The sequence below is a fragment of the Callorhinus ursinus genome, unplaced genomic scaffold (genome assembly GCF_003265705.2).
Source record: "Callorhinus ursinus isolate GAN/ISIS: 27379988/994484 unplaced genomic scaffold, GSC_fseal_2.0 scaffold6, whole genome shotgun sequence".
Classification (NCBI taxonomy): domain Eukaryota; kingdom Metazoa; phylum Chordata; class Mammalia; order Carnivora; family Otariidae; genus Callorhinus; species Callorhinus ursinus.
The window spans coordinates 46,597,388-46,621,161 of record NW_027397068.1 but is presented as its reverse complement, the minus strand read 5'-3'; the positions used below and the strand labels follow the sequence as shown (position 1 = coordinate 46,621,161).

At 37.7% G+C, this 23,774-nt stretch overlaps 1 protein-coding gene across 7 annotated transcripts in view; it reads left to right on the top strand.

Annotated features, from left to right (window-relative positions):
• The window catches only part of ARHGAP18 (Rho GTPase activating protein 18), a 187,239-nt gene that overhangs the window by 141,467 nt on the left and 21,998 nt on the right, over positions 1-23,774 (top strand). For all 7 annotated transcript variants that reach the window (XM_073893913.1, XM_025865359.2, XM_025865348.2 and 4 more), the window contains 6 exons: positions 564-742; positions 10,218-10,383; positions 12,518-12,609; positions 17,169-17,246; positions 20,153-20,312; positions 22,459-22,541. In XM_073893913.1, the coding sequence (XP_073750014.1) occupies positions 564-742; positions 10,218-10,383; positions 12,518-12,609; positions 17,169-17,246; positions 20,153-20,312; positions 22,459-22,541 (758 nt within the window). The remainder of the gene's footprint in view (positions 1-563; positions 743-10,217; positions 10,384-12,517; positions 12,610-17,168; positions 17,247-20,152; positions 20,313-22,458; positions 22,542-23,774) is intronic.

Here is a 23,774-nt window from a genome sequence, read left to right as displayed (position 1 = left end):
CCAGGTACTTCCAGACCTGACTCCCACTGTGGCAAGTTTTTGGCACTAACTCTTATTTTGGAATTCTTCCTCTGAAAGGTAGATAACATTCCAGAAAGGAAAGGCAGGGTGTGGAAGAAGTCTGTTCCAGTAATCTGTTTCACTCTGAGAAACTGAAATGGTGTATCACTAATTTCCCCCACTTTTTTTTTTTTTTTGCTTTTGCTTTTAATCTCCCATTGTAAAATAAAACCACAATTAAGTCTACTACATTTTTGTGAGGCTTCTCATTCAGAGTTTGAGATCATCTGTCAATGTTGGACGTGTCGACCCAGTCTAAGAATTGGGACCTCAGAGAAAGATTCCACAACTGAACTATGGATTCTAGTCTCCACCTTCCCTCCTATACCCTCCATCTGCCATTGGTAGGATTCTTGGGGTAAACTTTTTAAAGTATCCACTAATTATTGACTATAGTAAATAATATTTTTCCCAAAGGTTTTTATGTAGTTGATGTAAAGAAGTAAAGAAGTAAAAGAAACAAAGAAAATATATTAATTGAACCTTCTGGTTTTTTTTCCCAGACCAGGATTCTAGCCTAGTTGTTGGTGAAAAAGAGCTCATTCCACTGGTTTCTGAGGAGGTACCTGCCTCTGAAACAGACATCAACCTGGAGGTATCGTTTGCAGAGCAAGCCGTCAGTCAGAAAGACAGCTCCAAGGAGAAGGCCCAGAAGAGCAAAGACGGTGATGCTTCGTTACCTGTACGTAGTACACTATTCAGATTTCACTAAAAGAGAAGAATGTATTTTTCAACAGCTTTTTATTTTGGAAATTTCAGATCCATAGAGAAGCTGGAAGAGTAGTATAGCAAACACCCCTGCAGGATTCATGTAGACCCATTTAACAGTTAATGTTTTGCAACCTCTGCTTTTCCTCTTTCTACATCTCTCTGTTTATATGTTGTGCTATCAGCTGTGCGCTCACTTTTTTTTTAATTTAAAGATTGATTTATTTATCAGAGTGTGGGGAGGGGGACAGAGAGAGAGAGAGAGAGACTCTCAAGCAGACTCCCTGCTGAGCACAGAGCTGCCCAGCGGGGTTCCATCTCCCAACCCTGAGATCATCACCTGAGCTGAAATCAAAAGTTGGACACTCAACTGACTGAGCCACCCAGGGACCCCTCACTTTTTTTTTTTTTTTTTTTAAGTAAGCCCTATGCCCAACATGGTTTTGAACTCAACGACCCCGAGATCAAGAGGCCCATAGTCTACCCGCCGAACCAGCCAGGCGCCCCCCACCCCCGCAATTTTTTTTTTTTTTTTTAGCTTAACAAAGACATGCTAACACAGCTTTAATACTTAAGGAATTGAACACTAAAGCAATAATTATATTTAACATATGGTCATATTAAAATATTTCCAGCTGTCATGATATTGTCATTTATATCTTCCACCTTCTTCACCCCCATCTGGAATTCTGGGGTCCGATGTTGTATTTAATGTCATATCTTTTTGGTTTCCTTGAATCTAAATCATGTCCCCTGCTTTTTCTTTAATATTTTTGAAGCGTGGAAATCAGATTTCCGACTTTGTTCCTCGTGACTGGATTCAAGTTAAACGTTTTTGGCCAAACTACTGCTTAGAGGAGGTTTATGCCTCTGATTGCATCATCAGAAGAGAGGCATGGCATCACACGGTCCCTTTATTGGTGATGGAAGTTTGACTCCTTCATTCAGGAGATGTTCACCACATCTCCCTGTTACGAAGATACTTTTCCTTTGTGCAGTTAATACTAATTTGTGATCCTTGGGACTGGGTGAATATCCTATTTGTCAGTAACAACCATTGCCCACCAGTATCACTGTACATTTGTGATCCTTGCCTGAAACAATAATTAAACTAGTGTTTGAGAAATGGTGATTTTCTGATTTTTTTATTCCTTCTATTGTGATTGGTTGGCAATCTTCTGTAATACTTGCCCTCCCTTTTCTCTTTTTGTTTTTGAATATCACTACGGACGGAGGGCTTCCTTTTTTCAATGTTTTATAAATCATTATTATTTTTCTTTCAAATTTCCCTAAATTTGACCCCTGGGAGCCCTTCAGCCTGGTTCCTGTGTCATTTGAACATGCTGTCGTTCTTTGACTTCTTTGCTTTCATCTGTGTGTTCCAGGCTCACTTTATACTTTTCTTCCCTCTGACTTGAAAGAATCCATTTCTTCAAGGAGCCCTGGTTTCTTTTAGTAGCAAATACCTCCATGTACTGAGTGTTCTTGTTACTACTGAATATGTCTTACATTTTTGAAAAATACATGTATTTATTTATTTTTGTAGAAATTCACACCCTACAAAAGCTAAAAGGAATTGTGTAATGAACTTCCCAGTACTTCCCCACTCTCCCCAACATTCATTAATCCACGGCTAGTCCTTGCCTCTCCATACCCCCTACCAGTGCTCCATTCTGTGTTATTTTGAAACACATCTCTGAATTACATATTGTCATCTATAAATATATCAGTATGTAGTTCTAAAAGAGGGTTTTTTGAAAAATGTGCCCAGATTCCCCTTATTGTACCTAAAAAATGCTAACAATTCTTAATTTTCAATATCCAGTCAGTGTTTGAATTTCAAATTGTATCACAAATTTCATTTTTTTTTTCAGGTTTGTTTGAATATGGATCCAAATAAGGTTTATGCATTGCAGTTGGTCTATATGTCTTTTGAGACTTTTAATCTCTCCCTCCCTCCCTTTCTCTCCATCCGTTTTTCTCCCTCTTTGTCCCTCAAAATTTATTTGTTGAAGAAACCTGGTTATTAAGCTGTAGAGAATTTCCCCCTCTAATTCCTCATGTTCTTCTGTTTCTTAGAGATTGTTTGACTATAGATTTATCAGATTCAGTGTGTTTTTCTTTTTTTTAATCAAGATTATTTCATATGTGATCATGTATCAAGAGACACAAAATAGCTGATTATCTTTCTCTTTTTGTGCAATTAGCAGCTGCTGCTAATTAATGCTTGATCCATTCGCTTATTAATGTTGACAAGATGTTTTCATTTCTTCTCTTATTCATTTGTTAACTTGAATACTTCTTTTAAGAAAACGTTTCTCAAAACGGTTTTTATTTTCCAGTGTTCATTGTTTTGCTTCCTTCGTGTCTTTCACCAGTGACCAATTAGTGTTGTTATATTTTAATTTTCTTGCAAAAACAGAATTTCGCTCATAGATGTAGACCTCACATGACCCTACACACAATTTCCCATGGTATCTGCTTTATCTACTATAGTTTCTGCTCTAGATCTAGAAATACCTGTTTCTGTAAGAAACTGTGGTTCCATTTAGTAGAAGTATATTTTTGTAACTGTGATCAGGACTCTAGGACTGTTCCTTTCTGTGGGTCGGTCATTGCTAAAAGCCTTTTCAAAGGCCAGAAGTACATCTGTTATCTTCTTTCTTCCATGCCGAAAATAGTCGTTGTCAGGATACCCCAGGTGGTATAATTAGAACACATGTAATTACTTGTTTGTTGTATCCTCAGTTAATGCCCAGCATTCTCAGAATAACAATACTACCACTGCTATCAACAATATGATTACTAGAAAAACAGTTTATACTTGTTTTTCTTTTCGTCAGTTGTTTGTGTCCTTGAGATATATCCCAAAAGGACTGTAATAATAAAATGACTGTGCTTTAGGCTGCATAGGATAGTTATTCTCAGGATGGTTAAGCTACCAACTGAATACCTGGTTGGGTTAATGGTTTCATTTTATTTTCAATTTTTAAGGATTGCTTTTTTGAAATTTAATTTTGTTTGTAAGCAGGTAAAATATTTACATGGTCCAGAAATCAGATTTAAAACCAAGATGCATTAAAAGTCTGGCTTCTGTCTTTGAGCCATCATTCTGTCCTCTCCCTCCCCTTCCAAGTAAATTTACCTTCTAGGTAAACTCCTTTTCATTTTAACTTCATGGTTTATCCTTCCATTCTTAGGTAAATGGTAGCCCACTATACACACTTTTCTCAACCTAGAATTTTTTTTTTTTTTGACTTAGTATATTCTGGAGATCACTCCATAGTAATATACAGAAATATTTCTCATTCTTTTTTATAGATATGCCATACTCTCTTGTGAAGATGCATCATAATTTATTCAACCATTTCCCTAATGGTAGACATCTAGCTTGTTTCCAGGTTTTACCATATATTATTAAGAATCTGTTTTTCTACCTAATGGGAAAAGTAAAGGAATACATACCATTTGACTTGAAGAGATGACTTATGCTCCCAGACTATCAGGATAGTGACAGTCTATATCTCAACAGATGGAAGGGGTTGTAAATGAAGGTCACTAAAGTCTAATTTAAAAAAAATGAAGATGTTGGCTTTTAAGTTGTTAATTCAAAAGTGGAATAAAATATAAGTTCCTATATATTTCAGAGACTTAAGACTTCTTCTCTTATTTTATTCTCTGCTTAACATTTGTGCTCACCTCCCTTCTTGACTTTATTCATGTTGTGCCCCAAGCTTGAAATGATCTTCCCATTTCTACCTCTCTGTTGTTCCCTGTTTACCAAGGAAGTCTTACCCCATTCTTTGGGGTCTAGTTCAGTATCTAACTTTATTATTAAGTCTTCCCTGGTTGTGAATTTACATTAGATATAATATATAAAATAATACTTTAAGCTATTAAGATGCCATGCTTTTGGTAATTATTATCAATGTATTCTTGTATTTATACATATATGCATCTGTTCACCTATACAACCATTTATCCATACGTCTCCTGGAAGGCATGGGCATATAAGCTTTTCACAAGTCCTCAGCGTGGTTGATGGAATGAATATTTATTCATCACTCTGAGGCAGGTGTGTAAGCAGATAAACCTTAAATTCCATTTCTACTCTGTGCTCCCCTGCTTCTGTAAATAAGCAGTGAGCTTTATGTAAAAATACATTGTTCTCTGTTGACTTCATTTTTTTATTCATTTCCTTTTTCTTGCAGCATCAGGTAGTCTTTGTTAATTCTTTATGATCTCTCACAGCAGATTCAGATTTCTCCTCTTAAATGTGGAGATCAGGTTTCATAACCTTAATGGGCTTCAGTCTGAAAATGTAGCTACTACTTATTGTGTTTTGTGTACCACTGTATCTCAGAAAATATGCTCTGTAGTTATTTATCAAATGATCTCTATGAGGTAGATATTTTGATTCCTATTTCTCATACAAGGAAACAGGTTATATTTTATATGGCATGCTAAGACTTGGCTTTGGTGACTCAACTTTTGGAGCTGGAGGTTTTTCTGGAAGACCATGTTGACTCCACTTAATGTGCCCTGAAGGTATAAATGCATTTAATTTAGGTGTGAGTTTAAGTGGCTCTATATATTGGTGCTGCTGACAAACTCGTTCAGGATAGCTTGAGTTATTATATAAATGGGATTCTGGCTTGTTGGGTCCATCATATACAATAGAAATTTAATAATACTTCTTCATCCTACTTTGGAGACTGAACATTAAGGGTTTATGCAGAAATTTTTAAGATCATAGTTTTAAAGTTATAACTGGTAAAGCCTATATCCTAGATGCACACCTATATTTAGTTCTTAGGTCTTTATTTAGTGCCTTTGGATTCTTATTGAATTATGTTTAATTCGAGTAAATTCTTGTTCTATAATGACGTTGGTTGTCTGGTAACACCGCTCTGTGGATACTAAAGGCCAAAAACTAGGCATGGAGGCCCACGTTGGCAGTTTGCTACAGGACAGAACACCTTTGGAGGAAGCTGAAGGACAGTGGACAAAGTGTTGTTTCAGGATTGAATGAGGACACTGAAAATCAAGAGCAGACACACACTTGTACACAATACAAAAATAGGTGTTTAGGGTTATGGTCCTGAATTGTCAAGAGAAGGTTAAATTATGGCTCTTTGCTCTCCATTTAAAAAAAAAATGCAAGAAATATAAAACAACTAAATTCAAAAGTTCATTTGTCTAGAAAAGTATTCAGTCTCTGGAAATGACAATGAATGAAATACTGTAATAAAATCACATTTTACACATGGAAAAATCTTGGGTAAGAGATGCATTTTCTAGCAGACCAGGAAAAAAAAAAAGTCATCTGTGGAAATTGACCAGGTGAGGATAGATTCTCTTGCTTTCCAAGTCGAGGCTAGAAGTGACTTAATGTAGTAAAGTCAAGTCCATCAGAGTCCATCATTACTGATGAAGTGCCTAAGGGGCCCTTTGTATTGTGAGGCCTGCAAAAGAGGGGTGCGGGCTGAGAGAGCTACCTGATTAATTTATGGTAACATGGCAACCAACGACCTTATAATTTTTGAAAAATTTTATTTCACTTCGTTCTTGAAGCACAGTTTTCAGAAGGCAAAGAGCTTTTCTTTTGCTGAAATTGCATTGCCTTCTCTTAGCCAACGAACTGAACCATCCAGTCTATTAACTAAACAAAAATGACAGGAAACTTCATAAATATTTAAAGCTGCTGCTATGAATTAAACATTGGGATAAAGAACTAACTCCTTTCATTAAAGCACAATGTTAAATAAATAAATAAATAAAGCTCATGACATAGATTGCTAGGTAAGTCAAATGTTTGAACTAATAATATTTCAGGTTTCTCTAAACATTTACCTTGGCTAATGCTTTAAATAATTATATTACATATGTTTGGCTTATGAGATCAATAGCAACTGATTTTAATGAAACATTTAGAACTTAAAAAAAAGGTTGGTAAATAGGATTGGCTCAGCCCTTTGGAAAACAATGCAATGAGCAGAACTCTGGGGCCAGGTCTGGAAGAAAATGTGAAAAGTTTTGTGTGATTTTGAACATGAGGCTCCGTGCGAATCATAGGGCAGTGGGGAAGCATCCAGCCAGTGGCTCATACCTCACTGAGCTTGATTCTGTGCTTTTCACCCTGTAGGGCATGTGTCTTCGTTCACTGAGTAGCCTGGGACAGAACACCTGTAGTGTGCCAGGTCTGTGGTCCAGTAGGGCTATGGAAGTGATTAAGATGTGGCTCTTCTCCTTGAGGGGCTCACAGTCCTCTATCAATACTGTTCAACCTAGATTCCTCCCTGCATGCTGTGGTGGACAGAGAAAATGGAGCACAACAGAATGGTTATTGCTGAATTTAGGATCCAGAAGATCTGAATTTGCATCCTTATTTTTGTCACTGGCTGTGTGGTCCTATTTAGTCTATTAGTAAGCCTTAATTACCCACTGAGAATGGGCTGCAATCTTATCTATGGGGACTTTTGCAGGATAGGACAAAAGACCATTTATCAAATAAGAGTATTAGCCTTATCATTTTCCCCCTTACCTTACAGTGATATTTAGGAGAAGAGGAAAGGCATGAAATCTTGAAATTATTGAAAAAGCTCTGTGAAAGAGAGGTAGTAATAACACTTAACACTTTCTGAGTGGGTTCTGTTGTTATTCCCATTTTACAGATGAAATGGCTGAGACGGCACAGAGGTGATGTAATTTGCCAAAGGTCACATAGCTAGTAAGTGGTGGAGACAGGATGGGCCACCTGCGGTCTGGCTCCACGTTCTCAACCCCCATGCATGGCCCCATTAACACTTAGGCTGGAAATTCACTTAGACTGAATGTTTAATGATGTCTATTGCTGTTTTATTTCATGTTCTCATCCGGAAAAAATGTATTGCAAAAAGTTAAGGAAGACCTGTTTTCTCCTACAGTGGACTCTGAAAAGTATAGCAGGTTCTAAAGCAGAAGTTTCTGTAAAGAACTATGTACAGAGGTTCTCTCTTGGAGTTGAGTTTGCTGGAAAGGATTTAGCTGCTCAGTTAGCAAAAGTTGTAGGTGTTAGGAAATGCTCTAAAACAATGATACTTAAACAGTTTGGTCTCAGAACCCTTTTAGGCTCTTAAAAAGCATGGAGGACTTCAGAAAGCTTTTGTTTCACCAGTCAGGAAGGATGTCGGTATTGAGGACAGTAACTACCACGGCTTCCAACACTTTGATGAAACCCCAGACACACAGCTTTCTGGCCAACAATCTGTGATTTCCTCTTGTTGGGGCCTCTGTTGTCTTCCTGGACTTCCAGCTCTGTGGAAGTATGTTGTAGCTGAACCAAGGAAGAAGGCCTACTCATAGTTCTACAGAAATTAGGATTTCATGAAAGATTTTGAGGAGATGAGAAGACTGCTATATGTGATTTTGGAATGTGAAGAATTTCTTTGGCTTGAGTTCCATGGAAGTTTGTCACTGGCCTGTCTTCTTGAACTATGAAACATGAATGTGTAGACTAAGGAATCATTTCTCGTGATAAGTAAACAACAAAGACTGTGGGAGTAGAGTAGACTGTCAGTTATACCTATGGGTATTTACCATATTAGAAATTAAAATTGAGAAATTAAAAAATTATTAATCTACTTTAAGTACAGTATTACAGTTAGCATAAATGACTTCTTTTAAATGAAAAGTAGTCCTATTTTCTCAAAACAAATTATTAAGACGTGTGCCATGGTTTTACATTTCAGCAACTCCAGTGTCTCACTTTAGTAGAAGTCAGTTGGATTTTCACATCTGCATCTGTATTCAATCTGTTGCAAAAGCACCTATCTTATACCTTTGGAAAACTCCAGTGTACACTCATGAGCGGATGGGAGTGAAAAAAGGCAAATAATGTCTTAGGATTAATTATTAATAGTTTGGCCTCATAGGCTCCTTGAAAGGGTATTAGGTAACTCTTTGGTTCCCTGGATCTGACTTTGAGAATGGCTGCTTTAAGACCTGGTTTTTGCACTAGATTTTAGACCAGGAAGTGTTAATCATATGGTGAAAAAATGAGCGACGGGAATAAAAGGGAACTAGTTGAACATCCTTGGCCATTAAATGAGGAAGTCAGGGGTAAACCCAAAAGATATAGCCTTTATAACCATTTTTTTTTTGAAGATTTTATTTATTCATTTGACAGAGAGAGAGAGACAGCGAAAGAGGGAGCACAAGCAGGGGGAGTTGGAGAGGGAGAAGCAGGCTCCGCAGGGAGCCCAATGCGGGGCTTGATGCGGGGCTCGATCCCAGGACCCTGGGATCATGACCTGAGCCGAAGGCAGATGCTTAATGACTGAGCCACCCAGGTGCCCCCTTTATAACCATTTTTTAAATCAAACCATTAGAGAACAATCACGGTTTTAGGAATCAATAAATACAGTGGGACTATAATTTGTATTCAGTGTATTAGGGGAATTCATGTTTTTACTTTGTGGTTTGTTTTCTTAGATTTAATGTATTTAATATTAAAAGTGGCTAAAATAAGTGGTGGATAATATTTGCGAAAGGCAGGAAATAACGAAATACCACTTACTTGCCTGTGATCGTGGTATCTCTAAGTCTCTTTATTCAGCGGTGAAAGTAAAAATAATAGCAGCCATATGAAGGTGCTGGGCAAGGGCCAGGCAGTGAAACTCCACAACAGCCCTCTGAATTAGGTGGCCTTTCTCTCCTCCTCCCTCCCCCCTCCCCCTGTTTCCCCCTCATCCCTACCCCCTCTAGCTATGCCCACCTCCTTCCTCCTCCCCCTTCCCCTTCTGCCATTTTAAAGAAAGGGTAGTTAATCAATTGCCAGATTATTAGTAGCTGGCCAGTAGCTAGATGACTGGGAGGCATTCTGGCTTTTAAAGTCCATGCTGTACTATCCCTTGTACTCTCCCTGTTGCCCCAGTGCTATACAGACCTTCTGTATCTACGTTATTTGGGGTTTTCTGACAACATTATAATATATATTACATTACAAATATTCAGTATTTCACATCGTATTATACATATTTGTGGCAGCATAGGTTAAGGGTACCTTGTACATTGTAAGTACTCACTCAGGGCTACTATTCCTCTTTCTCTTCCTCTTCTTCCTCCTCATGGTTTCTCTTGACTCCTAATCTCCTTTGTTGTTGAAGGTCAGTAGGAGTTCTTTTTCTCCTTCAGTTTTACTGTCTCTCTTGCGCTCTTAGCCCCTGGGATCAGTACGCCTGGTCCATAGTCTGGTCACCTTGTCTGTTGGACTTCACATACTGACTTCCCACAGCTTTGAGGATCATCAAGAGGATGGCTCTTCATTCTGACTGGAGCAACTTTGCCATAGCTTTCATTGTCACTGCTCTTGAGTACAGCTTCTTTCTATAATTACAGTTTTGTCGTCTGTCACTATAAATGGGGTTAGACCCTATTAACCCTTACTCTATTAATGGTACTTATTTTAGAATTTCAGATTGCCAAAAGACAAAACAGGCACCACCAGGATTGGTGACCTAGCACCCCAGGACATGAAGAAAGTTTGCCATTTAGCCCTCATTGAGCTGACTGCCCTCTATGATGTATTGGGTGTTGAACTGAAGCAACAAAAAGCTGTGAAAATCAAAACAAAAGGTAATTTTGAAATGAAAAACAGTTGAATTTACTTCAGAAGAAGCAAAGATGAACTTAGCTTCTTAGCAGTATTCGTGGAGGAGGAAACACCTACAAAATAAACCAACACTTGAAGACATCTAAAATTCAGATTCTAAAACATTGCCTTCGAAAACTTTGTAACTTGATAAACATGCACTATTCTCCTAGGCTATAGAAAGTAAAGAGATAACCAAATACTTAATTACCTTGGAAGGAAATATTGAATTGAATTAAAGAATCTTTCTTTCTTTTTTTTTTTCTGAATCGAGGAATCTTAACTCACATGCACTCTCATTTGAAAACTATGTGTAAAAAGATACATTTGGTACATAAACTTTATTTCCAAAATCAGATCTTGAAAAAATGACTTTAAGATAGTTGATTTTGGTTACTTTTGCTTATTTGATGGGAAATACATGGGGTAGTTGTTAGTAGTCTGTCCCTTTGCTCATGTACATTCTACTTGTAACTGTTTTACAAAGCATTCTTCACTCGAAAATAATGCCATTGTGGCGCATAATACCACCAAATTGTACTCATTGTGGATATATGTAGTTTTTCTTTTGTAAGCAACTTGCTTTACCTATTACATAAGCAGACTTTGTTTTTTATAATGTGATAGAGAACAGACACCTCAGTTTTTATCCAAGATTTTATTGGTCTGGAAATCCAGATAATTCTCTCTCAATTTAACAAAGTTTAACTGTTTAGGAATCTCTGACCTCTTATTTAACTTTTAAGTTCTCTCCTAAAGAGATACCAAGCATGAGGATTATCAAGTTGCTATGGTAACATTAATAAAGATACATATTCACCTGATTGAAGTTTTAGAGGCAGTCTCTCTATAGGACTGAAGTGTACCTTCCCTCCAGGCCCTCTCTCCCATGCTGGGCCCCAGGAGACCTCATTCTGTGCTCAGCTCCTCCGAGTATTATAGCTTAAGGCTTGGGATGGTGAGTTTCTGAGTTAAATGGTGATTCTGATTTTCCGCAAGGCCATTATGGATCATGAAAGACTTTAGATGTTTTTTCAGAAGCTTGTCACAAAGCCTTTTCCAAATATAAAATAGAAATATAATTTAAATAGCTGTGACTCAGTGCTCAGGACTTTTAAAATGGCTTAGAGAGGCTTTTTTATGTTTTAGAATTGCTTCCTAGCAAGGAGAGAAATATTAAGCCATTCTCATTAAGAGTATAACTATTAACAGAATAGATTTTCTTTCCATTTCTTAAATATTTTTGTAGCTCATCTAATATATTCATTTTATAAACCAGACTCTTGACATTTTTGAAGATTACATTTTTTTTTTCATAATTCTTAAGCTACAAATTATTAGGTTACTGGTATTCTCTTGAATGGCATCTCTGTCGAGTGTCAGTTTTCAGTGTGTCCTTGTTCCACAATATAATTCCGCCTTTCCTTGTTCACAAATGATTTATATCTCCCCTGATGATGTGTGTTACACTTCTGTGCTAACTGTTCATTAAATGATGGGGGTGGGGTGGGAGGTGCCAAGCAGAAGCTATTGCTCACACCAGACTGAAGGCATATGATTTTAATTTAGAAAAATTATAAATTATTCCCTTTCAGTTCTTCGTAGTTATTCCCAAATATACGAAACTACAAATCTCAATTCAAGACTACCAAGTGTTGATATTTCCTAAAGAAAAACATGTGTAGAACAAGATCATACTGTTGACTGGTTTCTTGATTATAGAATGTTAAATGTCAATTAAATATGGAAGAGATGAGTAAATACTTGCTTTCACCAAAACTTTTAAGTTGATTACCTTTAGTAACTTATTTGCATATTTCACATACTCCCATGGGACTGTTTCTTTTATATGACAGTATAACTTTTCTAATTATTTTGGTGATTATTTGCAGTCACTTACTTAGCTGTCTTTCCTTGTGAGATTGCTATATAAGACAGGGTCAAGATTTTCCTAGGGAGAGGTATGTACCTAATGGCTAGACAGTGTCATTCACTTAGTGGGTGCTCAATAAATAGTTGTTTGTTTGAATGACAGTATCAGAAATCTGATGCCTTAATATTTTTGCATTAATATTTTATAGATGGATGGAAGTTAAGAAATTTTATTTTTTGTTGCAGATTCTGGCCTTTTTTGTATTCCATTGATAGCGTTGTTAGAACAAGATCAGAGGAAAGTACCGGGAACTCGAATACCCTTGATATTTCAAAAAGTAAGTAGGCCTAAATGGGTCAGCCTAGAGAGAACATACTTGAACTAATTGAAGTTTTTTTTCTTTTTTGGCATTCATAATATTATAATATAGTTTTCCAATTGATGTGCTCTTTTATTTTGTACTTTGATTTTCTATTCAGGAAACAAATTTGTTTCAAGGGCTCATAATTTTTATTTCATGGTGATGTTTTCTGTGTTATTACTATAACTGTGATTATCTGGCATCATTTTCCTGTCTTATATTAGCTAGCTTTGTATAATTGAGATTTCAATTCTATAATACACAGGAGTGGGAACTGCTTATAAATTTCTAGGGAATTGAATCCTCATGAATATTTCATGCCTGTGTGTATTTCCCAAGCTTTCCTATTGACAGGGAGGATGTCCAATTTAATTTACCAATGCCTACTTCCAAAGTAGGCAAAGAAACCATAAAGTAGAATTAGAAAGTGATTGCTAAACTACCAAGTCATTGGTGTCATCAACACTCAATTATTCATAAGGGAATCCCCTTATTACCTACGGCAGTATAAAAACTCCAGTCTAATCTTTGAGCCATCCTTGTTCAGAAACACAGATTACACATTGCTAAGAGCCAGGAAAGCACAGCGAGGAAGGTGGGTCAGATCAGTTATGGGCTACCCACGCTGTAGATTGTTTGCAGCAGCCCCAGCACATCACAAATTTCTGATAGTTCTGGGGATAGCAGGAGTGGCAGTGGGAACTTTCACAACAGACTAGCTCAACAAACTCATTCAGTACTAAAGCTCAATCTACTTGGCACTGATTCTTCCGCTATTCCAAACCAGTCTTTAGCTGTCTTATCCACTAACCTCTGGTTCCATTATTTCTCATGATCACCATCACATCCAAACATGTATCTCATTGTTTCTCTTGATGAACTTCGTTCTGCAGTTTGTTCTACTCACCAGCCTTTGCCAGCCATTGCTTATAGAACTTGTTTCTGTATGGATAGCTGTCAACAGTGCCTGTGATGAGCCGGGAGGTGCTGACAAATATGGGCCATATATTCATACTGTTAAGTAAAAGGTGCACGTTACCACTACAGATGACTGTGCAAGGCAAGGATCTCAGCAGCATCCTTTCCAAGTGGATATGCGTTCTCCAAAGAAACAGAACCAATAAGGGGTGTGTGTGTGTGTGTGTGTGTGTGTGCGTGCGTGCGCGCGCGCGTGCATGCACATGTTCATAGAGATTTATTCCAAAAAATTGGCTTATGAGATTGTGGGGGCTGAAATAGAGCAGTCCAGAGGCTGGAAACTTGGGCAAGAGTTGATGTTGCAGTGTTGAGTGCAAAATCTGTAGGTTGGAAACTCCTGTAGGCTTTCCATGTTGCAGTCTTGAGGCAGAATTGCTGCTTCTTTGGGAAACCTCAGTCTTTGCTGTTAAGGCCGCCAACCCACTGGATGAAGCCCACCCACATAAAGCAAATTACATTTGCTTTACTCAAAATGTACTGATTTAAATGTTAATTACATCTAAAAAAACTTCACAGCAACTTCTAGACTGGTGTTTGACCAAAAAACCAATGATGTGTCACATTTGACTTTATCAAATTCACCATCACATCATTGAAAAGTAAGTTTTGGTCTCCACAAAAATTCAGTGATGTCTCCTGATCAGGCTGAGGTTTGCATGCAGTCCTGTGTCATTTTCTCTTGAAATTGTTTTATTTATGTAGTTATTTTACCTTTCTGGTCTATTCAGTATTCTGAAGACTTGGGCTTCCAACCAGTTTGAGGTTGTTAGATAGGAGCCTTGAAGACTTTTTTTGTTCACACAAAAAACAAAAGAGAGTAGATAAAGAGTTTACTATTAGATAACACTCATCTGTTTGCATCCCCTCTGAATTATAAGCAAAAAAACCAGTGATCTAGCATTGAAAAATATTTTTTCGATTGATCAGCTGTCACCTCAATTAGGTATTTCCTCAGTTTTGTACAAAGGAAAGAATTGGAAATCACTGATTTGCAAAAAGTTTTATTACTAGTTTTTAGAGGATTATACTCTCATTTATTAAGAATTGTACCCCAAAAAGGGCTTTAACAAAGTTTATCTAATACCTGTGAATTGTATCTGTTGTTTTCTTGTTTGTTTTGTTTTTGCTCAGAGACACATTGTTTAAACCATATTCTTAGAAAAAATTAGGGAAATAAAATACTCTTAATTTTTATCTTTAGAAAAATTCTGACAAATTAGGAAATTCTGTTCTCACTGTCAGACTAATCAGCCAAATCAAAGATACTTTGTGTCAAAAACTTCTGACTTCATTTTCAGTTCATAAATTCATGTAAGTATGTAATCTCTCTTAGGAAATGCTGTGAACATTACTGATACATTATGCAATGTCTCTTGTAAGATAAATTACTAAAAAGGAACACGATTAAAATATATAGGACAATATAGTTATTTTCCATTTTTAAATCTTGAAAATAAAAGGAGAACTATAAAGTATTATTTATATTTTAATAATGCAATATAATGTGGCTAAAAATGTTATTTTTAAAGTGAGAAATATGAAAAACCACATGGCATTCTTTCAGGCATTATATATACATATCTTTGTTGAATGCTAGTATTCCACATTAGAGAGTAATAAAAAGAACTTAAATATAAAAATTCAGATCTTACGCTCATTCGTTTAGAAATCATCCATTTTTCCTGTGTATTTGATGAAAATGAAAGGCATGTACTGTTGTGAAAAACTAATTTGCTCTAGCAGCTAGCATAGAATTTCATTTTTTACTACTAGAAACTTTTAAACATTTTATAAGATGAGATAAAAATGAAAATTGCTCAAACATTGAATAAATTTTGCATGCTATTATTTGATAAGGTTGGTTTTAAATCCTTTATTGAGTAATGCCCATCTAATCTAAAATAATTCTTGTAAGGTTTTTTTGCTGTGGGTTTATTATCTAGTGTAACTTGAAAAATGTGGTCTTAGAAAACATTCGGTTGAATTTTTAAAAATCATGCACTGCTTTGACTGGTCAAAGATGGTTCTTTCTTTAGCTAATAATAAATCCTTAGGAGAATTTGGAGACTATTCTTTGCTTTATTCTTACCTGACTCCCTGAAAATCAGTGTGTCCTTTGGCCATAATCCAGGGATAGGAGAGATGAAGTCATTAAAGAAAAATTGCCTCTCTTCCAATGTCTACACACTACAATATATCTGATTTCAGAACATCTGGACAAAGGTCAAAAGACCTCATTTTATGATACCTTGCTTTGCTCCTAATAGACACTTTTATAAGCAAGGGAGAAACAGTAAGCTTTATGTAGTTTATAGAGCCTTGGTAAATCATTAAAGGAGGTTTCCCTGAAAACAAAAAATAAAATTTTTACATCCTTTGGCACTCTGGAAGATTTTGTGCCTTAGGGTGTGCAGAGAGATTATAGTAAGTTTGGGAATGAGTGAAGTGTAGGTCTGTCTTTCGTAGAGTAGCAGGCTATGGTGAATGGGGGTGGGTGGTAGGAAGGAAAACGCATGTGATGCTAGTAATTGCCTTATATTTAACCTGAGGACAAGGAAATTGCTTTCCTTAAAATAGCAGAGTACCCCCTATAAAGCCTTTGTGCACTGCCCAGGGAATACATATTTCAATTGGAAGATCATTCTGCCAAGAAACTAACCACTTTTTTATCATCTTCCTAGCTTCCAACAGTATGTCATTGTAATTTCTCCATTTGCCTTATTCTTGTGGGTTTCTGCATTATTAAAGAAAATCTTTGTTATTTTAATGGGGTTCTGGAGATAGAGAGATCTGTGTGTATTCACTGGGTATCAGGTATGATTTAGACACCCTATACAAGAGTTGTTTTTTGTCTTGGTTTATCACTAAAAGCTGCAAAGCTTAAAAATGAATATTTGCAAACAGGATTTTTTTTCCCTTCATACCATAAACAAGTCTTTCAAACAAACTAAAAATGAGATGTAAATATGCAAATACTGGAATTTCATAAGATTTATTTGACTGCAGAATGTATGTTTCTGGAAAAGCAGAAGTCATGGCTGGTCTTAGTTGCTTTTAAACAGTGAACATCTTCAGTCTCCATTTGTTTGGAGTACGGCAGCTGTTGTGTGAAATGATTACACTTCTGTAACAAAGAATAAAACTCAACTTTTTTCTTTTTTTAAGATTTTATTTATTTGACAGAGAGAGAGACAGCGAGAGAGGGAACACAAGCAGGGGGAGTGGGAGAGGGAGAAGCAGGCTTCCCGCCAAAGCAGGGAGCCCGATGTGGGGCTGGATCCCAGGACCCTGCATCATGACCTGAGCCGAAGGCAGATGCTTAATGACTGAGCCACCCAGGCGCCCCAAAACTCAACTTTTTCTCAATTGGAAGTAAAGTTCTGAGACTTCCTGGTTTAAAGGCTAGTGCTGGTGCAGTAGCATTCACAACTTCGTGAAAGCCAGCTTACACATCATTGTGATCAGTTTGCATTTATTTATATGTGAAGCAGATGTTAAATTTGGAATTGTACCTGTTATGAATAACCAAGTCAGAATGTTCTTCTGTTTGTACATAGCTGATTTCTCGAATTGAAGAGGGAGGTTTGGAAACCGAAGGCCTCTTAAGAATACCTGGAGCTGCTGTTAGAATCAAGGTAATCTCTTGGTTCTACTCATGTAACACTTGATTGTTTAATTAAACTTTTGCATTTTCAAAGCTAACTTGTCCTCCCCACCCCTTCTTCCCATTGTTAGTAAAGTAATGTTCAGTTTATATTTAGTTTTTTTAGGATCTCTGCTGGTTTTTGTTAAGTTTTGATTTTTCTTCAAACTCACCATATTAGCTATAATAATACTGTGATAAATAGAGAAGCAAATAATCTCTTTGCTGTGCAAACATAAAACAGGAACAAAAGTGAACAAGCAAAAGCCAAGAGTAGTTCCAGCCTTCTGATGAAAAGAGAACACAATGGGTTCAAAACATTAATGGGGGACTGGTGATAGATTTAGTCAGCGTGAGTAATAGCAACTGAATTAAAAAAAAAAAAAAGAAAAGTGCGGATGATAAACTCCACCAGGTGAGCAGAATAGGAGATGTGACCATAGTCCCCATACACCAGGTCATGGGGGCTGACAAAATGAGACTCTGCCTCAGCTCCTTTTCCTGACCTTCACAGTTCCTGTCTCACCTGATACAGCATAGCCTGAGTCTGGCTTGTGAAAGAGGCCCGGTGATTCCCAGACTGCCCTCTCTCCCTCCCCCTGCCGCCTTTTCTGGCAAGCTGGCGTTTTCTTCCCACTCTCTCGGGATGCTGTGCACCCTCCTCCTCTACCCCTGTCACCCAGCTCCTGCTCTGGGGAATACAGCATCCAGTAAATGCATGGCCAAGGTAGAGTTACCCTACAGATGATGCACAGTGCATAAATGTCCCAGGGGATTTGCATGTTTCAGGGGCCTCAGGCTTGGAATTGTAGCTCTATCTGGAAAACGTATCTAGGAAGAGTTTTTGGTTAGCAGCCACGAACAGCCCCCCAAGCCTCTACATTCAGCATTAGCTCTCAACTGAGGTGGCACAAATCATTGCCCACATCCAATCTACTGTCTTCCTGAATTTGCAAATCCAAGCGAAAATAGGGTAGGTCAAGGAGACCTTTTCTGTTCGTTTCCTTAAGACTTATTCTATATGACGTTTTTAGAGCTGGATCAGGGAGAACTGAGTGTTGGTGGGTGCACGTGCTCCTCGCCTGTGACTGGCCTCGGGGCTGCCAGGATTGGAATCACTCATCAGACATTGCACTGTTCACATCACCTGCTTATGCTGATAAGCTTCCTCGATGTGGGTTGCTAGTTTCGGCCTACTTGGCTCTTACTGCATAGAGCGATCTCCATACAATCGGATTCGAGGAACCTGATACACCCTGCTCACAAATTTCATTCAGCTGGTGTCCTCTGGGTTTGGTGTCTGGTTCACAGAGGTCCCCGAAACCCTTTTGGGGCCTGTGTAAGTTGGATAAGCTGCCATTGTCTCACTCCATTTGCTAACATTTAGGGCGATCTCACCAACAGTCAAACATGGGCGTTGTGTGTGTGATTCTGAGATAAGTTCCGTTGAGAGGCACATTCTCTTACAGAGAGCGAATCCCTCAGAAACAGGTCACGTGACTTCATATTACCCCTTGGGCAAGAAGACCCTTTCTCAGCCCCCTGGTCACAGCACTAATGAGCAGACTGTGAGGCCCGACTCCTAAGAGTCATAAACATGTTTACTTCAGTACACAGTGGTGAGCAGAATGGGTATTTTATGTTTTTGACTGGATAGCTGACAAGCATAAGTTCAACTAAATGTAATTTCTAAGAAGGTCAATTAAGTGGATTCTGTTGGCTCAACTCTTCAACCCAGCCTGTTGTCACATCCCAAATTATGCAGCAGCTGGTCCGTTATAAATGATTTAAAGATAATATGCAAAATTTTTGGTTGTCTTTCTCCCCTGCTCCACCAAATTTTTTGTGCTCTTCTCTCTCCTTTCCCCCTCCCTCCCCCCCCCCCCCCTCCCTCCCTCCCTCTCCCCCTCCCTCACCCTCTCCCGTCTCCTCTTTCTCCCTCTTCTTCACTCCTTCTTCTCTCTTCTTTCATTCTTCTCTCTCTCCACCTCTCTCTCCCCTACGCCCCCCTTCCTAGGCTCACCTTTATGTATTTCACCAATTACAGAAATAACTGGAGGAGAGGATGGAGTTGTGTAGGAAGGAGAAAGTGTAATAAATTCACCTCACAAGAAAAATGAAGAACAGTCTTTGGGAGAACGGTTTAAAATAATCAAGGAAGTGACAGAAACTTGGAAGGATTTCTAACCTAATAGGATTTATGCCACAGTGAAAAGGCCTATATAAAATAGTAATTATGAAACTAAATTGATTACTGATAATTGGGCAAATCTCATAGAGTCCTCGAGGTAAACGAACTAGGTATTTCTAAATCTGCACGGACTCATACTGTTCTCTGCAGTTGGCGGCAGGTCGGCCGTGCCACTTAGGGCTCGTGCAACTCAGACAGGTGTATTGATGTCTTTTCAGGCCTCATTTGCTGTAGAATGTGGTTCTTCATTTCCCAGAGGTGACTAATCAGAGCCTCCTGTTTGAGGCCCAGAGATTGATTATGTATTTTGTTATGTAATGTATTTCTAAATAATTTAAAAGAGACTTTTTAACAGATGATTTTTACAGTTGAATGAAAAATGATAGTATCAGAAGTAAAGCCCCCACATGGAATGACTGTTTTAACGAATCTTTTCATGATTAAACCTTTACTGCTTAAGGTCTGTTGCAGAGTCAGGAAAATATATACAGTTTTTTAATTCTGTGGCCCTGGCTATAATTTGTCACTGGTAAATTACACTTGGCCAAGTAGTATTTTTCTGAGTGACAGAGAAGTGTTAGCCTTTGGTACTTTCAGATTCTTTTCTAAGGAGTAGAATCTCTTGGAAAGTGGGAAGTGGATCACACACTCAGCAGGAAAAAAAAAACGCTTACTGGTAGCTTTTTTTTTTTTCTTCTGCCTTTCAGAATCTTTGCCAAGAACTGGAAGCAAAGTTTTATGAAGGGACTTTTAATTGGGAAAGTGTCAAACAGCATGATGCAGCCAGCCTGCTGAAGCTCTTCATCCGGGAGCTGCCCCAGCCGCTGCTCAGTGTAGAATATCTCAAAGCCTTTCAAGCCGTCCAGAGTAAGTGCCATCTCTCTTTGAGGCAGCCCTTGTGCTGGTGCCATCCATATTAATTGTTTTAATGACACTTTGCCTCACTAAGAATAGAACCGGATATATTTGGAGAGACGTATTGACTCTCCGTCAACAGCAGCTCGAATGCCATACATTGTTGTCCTTTTCCTTTATAAATATACATCTCTGAGGAAATGGGTGACAGAATGTTCTCATCAGGTACAGACTAATTGCGCGCCCATTAAGCCATACAATATATTTTCTTGTTAAAACCTGGAACTTCACATTTCTTGTATAATAGAATGAGTCACGTAAGATCTGATACATTTTTCTTGCCAAGTGTTAAAAGCAACACTTACTGGAGAAGCTGTGGATTAAGTTATCATCGGTGCACAAGGAGATGAGGCAGAGTCTGTGATTATTTCCTGAAAAAATTAAGTTCTGAAATTGTCATGCAGAAACGTGGAACAAATTATTTGGCTGCCTCCTTGGAGGAGGGCTACAGACTTCTACCTTGCCATTTTAGGGTCTTGGGCAAGCTCCAGATTAATGTCTCGAATAGTTCTTGATTCTTTTCCAGTGAACACAGAGGTCTTACAAGGTTTATGTACTGGTATAATTACTCCTTTTAGTCCTAGAGGCCATTAGAAAAGGAAAAATGCCATCACCGTATTCTAATGACCATATCTTTAACTTCCCAGCTGGGACACTTTAAGAGGGAAAGGGTACCACTATTGATTATTATGGTGAGCTACAATGGCCACCAGGACTGTGCTGGGCTATTCTGATTTTTTTTTTTTTTTTTTTTTACTGAGATAATAATTGACCTACGATATTATGTACAGTGTAATGGTTCAGTATTTGTATATATTGTTGAAGTGATCATCACAGAAAGTGGTGAACATCCATCACCACACACAGTTACAGAATTTTTTTCTCTTGTGATGAGCACTTTTAAGATCTACTCTCTTAGCAACTTTCAAATATGCAACATATTGTTACCAACTGTAGTCGCCATGCTGTACATTACGTCCTGATGACTTAACTATTTTATAACTGGAAGTTTGTACCTTTTGATGCCCTTCACCCAATTTGTCCACTCCCCTCCCAACCCCAGTTTCTACCAGTCGTTCTGTATCTATGAACTTTTTGTTTTGTTGTTTGTTTTCTAAGATCCCACATATAAGTGAAATCATATGGTATTTGTCTTTGTCTTATTTTACTTAGTATAATGCCCTCAAATTTCATTCATGTTGTTGCAAATGGCAAGATTTCTTTCTTTATGGCTGAGTAATATTCCACTATTTCTGGCCTATTCTGGGTAATATTCTATTGTTTTCCAGGCTATTCTTAAAGCATAAAATATTGAGATGATTGCCGTGTGTCCTCTCATATCATAACATTTCTTCAGAATTTCTAGGAGAGACATGACTGAAATCATCTTGTGTTTAAAATACTTATAATGCTTAAGTTATGCTGTTTTGTGTACATTCTGTAGCTATGGATTCAAGGACAAATCGATTCCTGAGGAAAAATATCAGAATGACTCCAAATATCCATGAGTATTACTTCTATGGGTCAAGGGTTACTAAAAATGATAACTATCAATGATAATCATGTACCTCTTCGACTCAGTCATTGCTGGTTGTTTTTCTGGTTCATTCCGTAGACATTTATCGAACACTTACTGTGTTCCAGGCTCCATTTTACATCTTCCTGTTGGAATCGGTGGACTCTTACCACATAATTTGTCCACTCACCAGTGAAGAAACAACCTTCACTGTTAACAGATGCACCCTGACACCATACCATGGAAGGGCCAACTTTCTGTGTCTCTTCATTGGGGAATAATTATCACGCAGAAGTTAAAATCATTTCCAAAGCACTGTTGTGTGTCTGCAAACATAAGGCCGCTCGTCATATGATCACAGTTGGAAGTGAGCATTCTGAGAGAAAGCTCTAACGCGGCAGCTGCTTCCCCTGATCTCTCTCAAACACACTCTCAAGAATGCTCACTGCTCAGTTGTTGTGTCTTAAATTTCACAGGGATGTTTATGCCAAATAACTTTTTTCTTACAAAATGATGAAAAGGAAGTTAAAAAAAAAATGTTTGGTAAAGAAAAGAGTTCAGATTTATTTAATCTATCTGCAGATCTTCCAACCAGGACGCAACAACTACAGGCTTTGAACCTTCTTGTCATCCTCCTGCCTGATGCAAACAGAGACACTCTTAAGGTCAGTGGATTCATTTACATTAAATATCCCTCAGAACTCAGCAGAGTAATTTCTCGTTATTTGTGGCAAAACAATGTGATGTTTTTATGGAAATGTTCGTAGTTAAGTCTATAAAAAGAAGACTGACTTTTAAAGATGGTGGAAGTTTTTGGACGCCTGGGTGGCTCAGTCGTTAAGCGTCTGCCTTTGGCTCAGGTCATGATCCCAGGGTCCTGGGACTGAGTCCCACATCAGGCTCCCTGCTCAGCAGGAGGCCTGCTTCTCCCTCTCCCACTCCCCCTGCTTGTGTTCCTGCTCTCTCTCTCTCTCTCTCTCTCTCTCTGTCAAATTAATAAATTAAAAAAAAAATAAAGATGGTGGAAGTTTTTAACTCTTTGTTAGTGTATGTATTAGGCTAGTCATGTTAATAGTATTATCAGGTGTTTAATTTTTGCTGTAACGCTTCTACCAAAACCAGTGAGTGAAGTTCATTTTTTTTTTTTGATGGAAACATGGGTGCTTTGGTTTCTCCTTTTTATTTTTCTACATTTTCCAAATTTTATTTGATGAGCATATAGTAAGTTGAAAAATGGATGTTTAAAAAGAAAGTTGTAAGGCTCATCAAATAAAACCTGTTGCCTATAGATGTTATATTTGTAGTTGTAAGCAGTAGAGTTTGAAATAAGTCATAAAGATGATTTTGAAATGGTTGGTTAGACAAAAGATAGACCAACTCAAACAAATTCTAGTTATTTCTCTAAGGGCTTACCCTGAGTTTTTGATTTACATCATCATTTCAAAGTGATTTGGTCTATATGATTTAATACCATTTATTATAAGCATTGTCAGAGGCTTTTATAATAATCAGTGGATTGCTCCACATTGATTTATTTTCTTAACAACAAAAGTTTATAGAGTGGTCGTAAAAGTTTAGTTATAAACTTATGAAAGAAAACAGAAATTTTTAAAACAGAATTTAGAAAGAATATTTACCTTAAGTTTTGCCATTGCTTTAAAACTTATATATCTAATGGTAGAACCCTTGCCCCTTTACCCCCTACATTTCTTTCTGTTTAAAATGAAAAATCATGCCAAGAAATTTCATGTCAAGAAAACAAAGCCAGTTGTTAAACCTTGGAAGTTTTTCCTGTACCTTATTAAGACTCCGTGAACTGAAACTAGGTGGTAGTTCTTTCATGCCCATGGAATTGAGTGTTAATACTCAACTTTTCTGGATGAAAGAGTTTCTGGGGA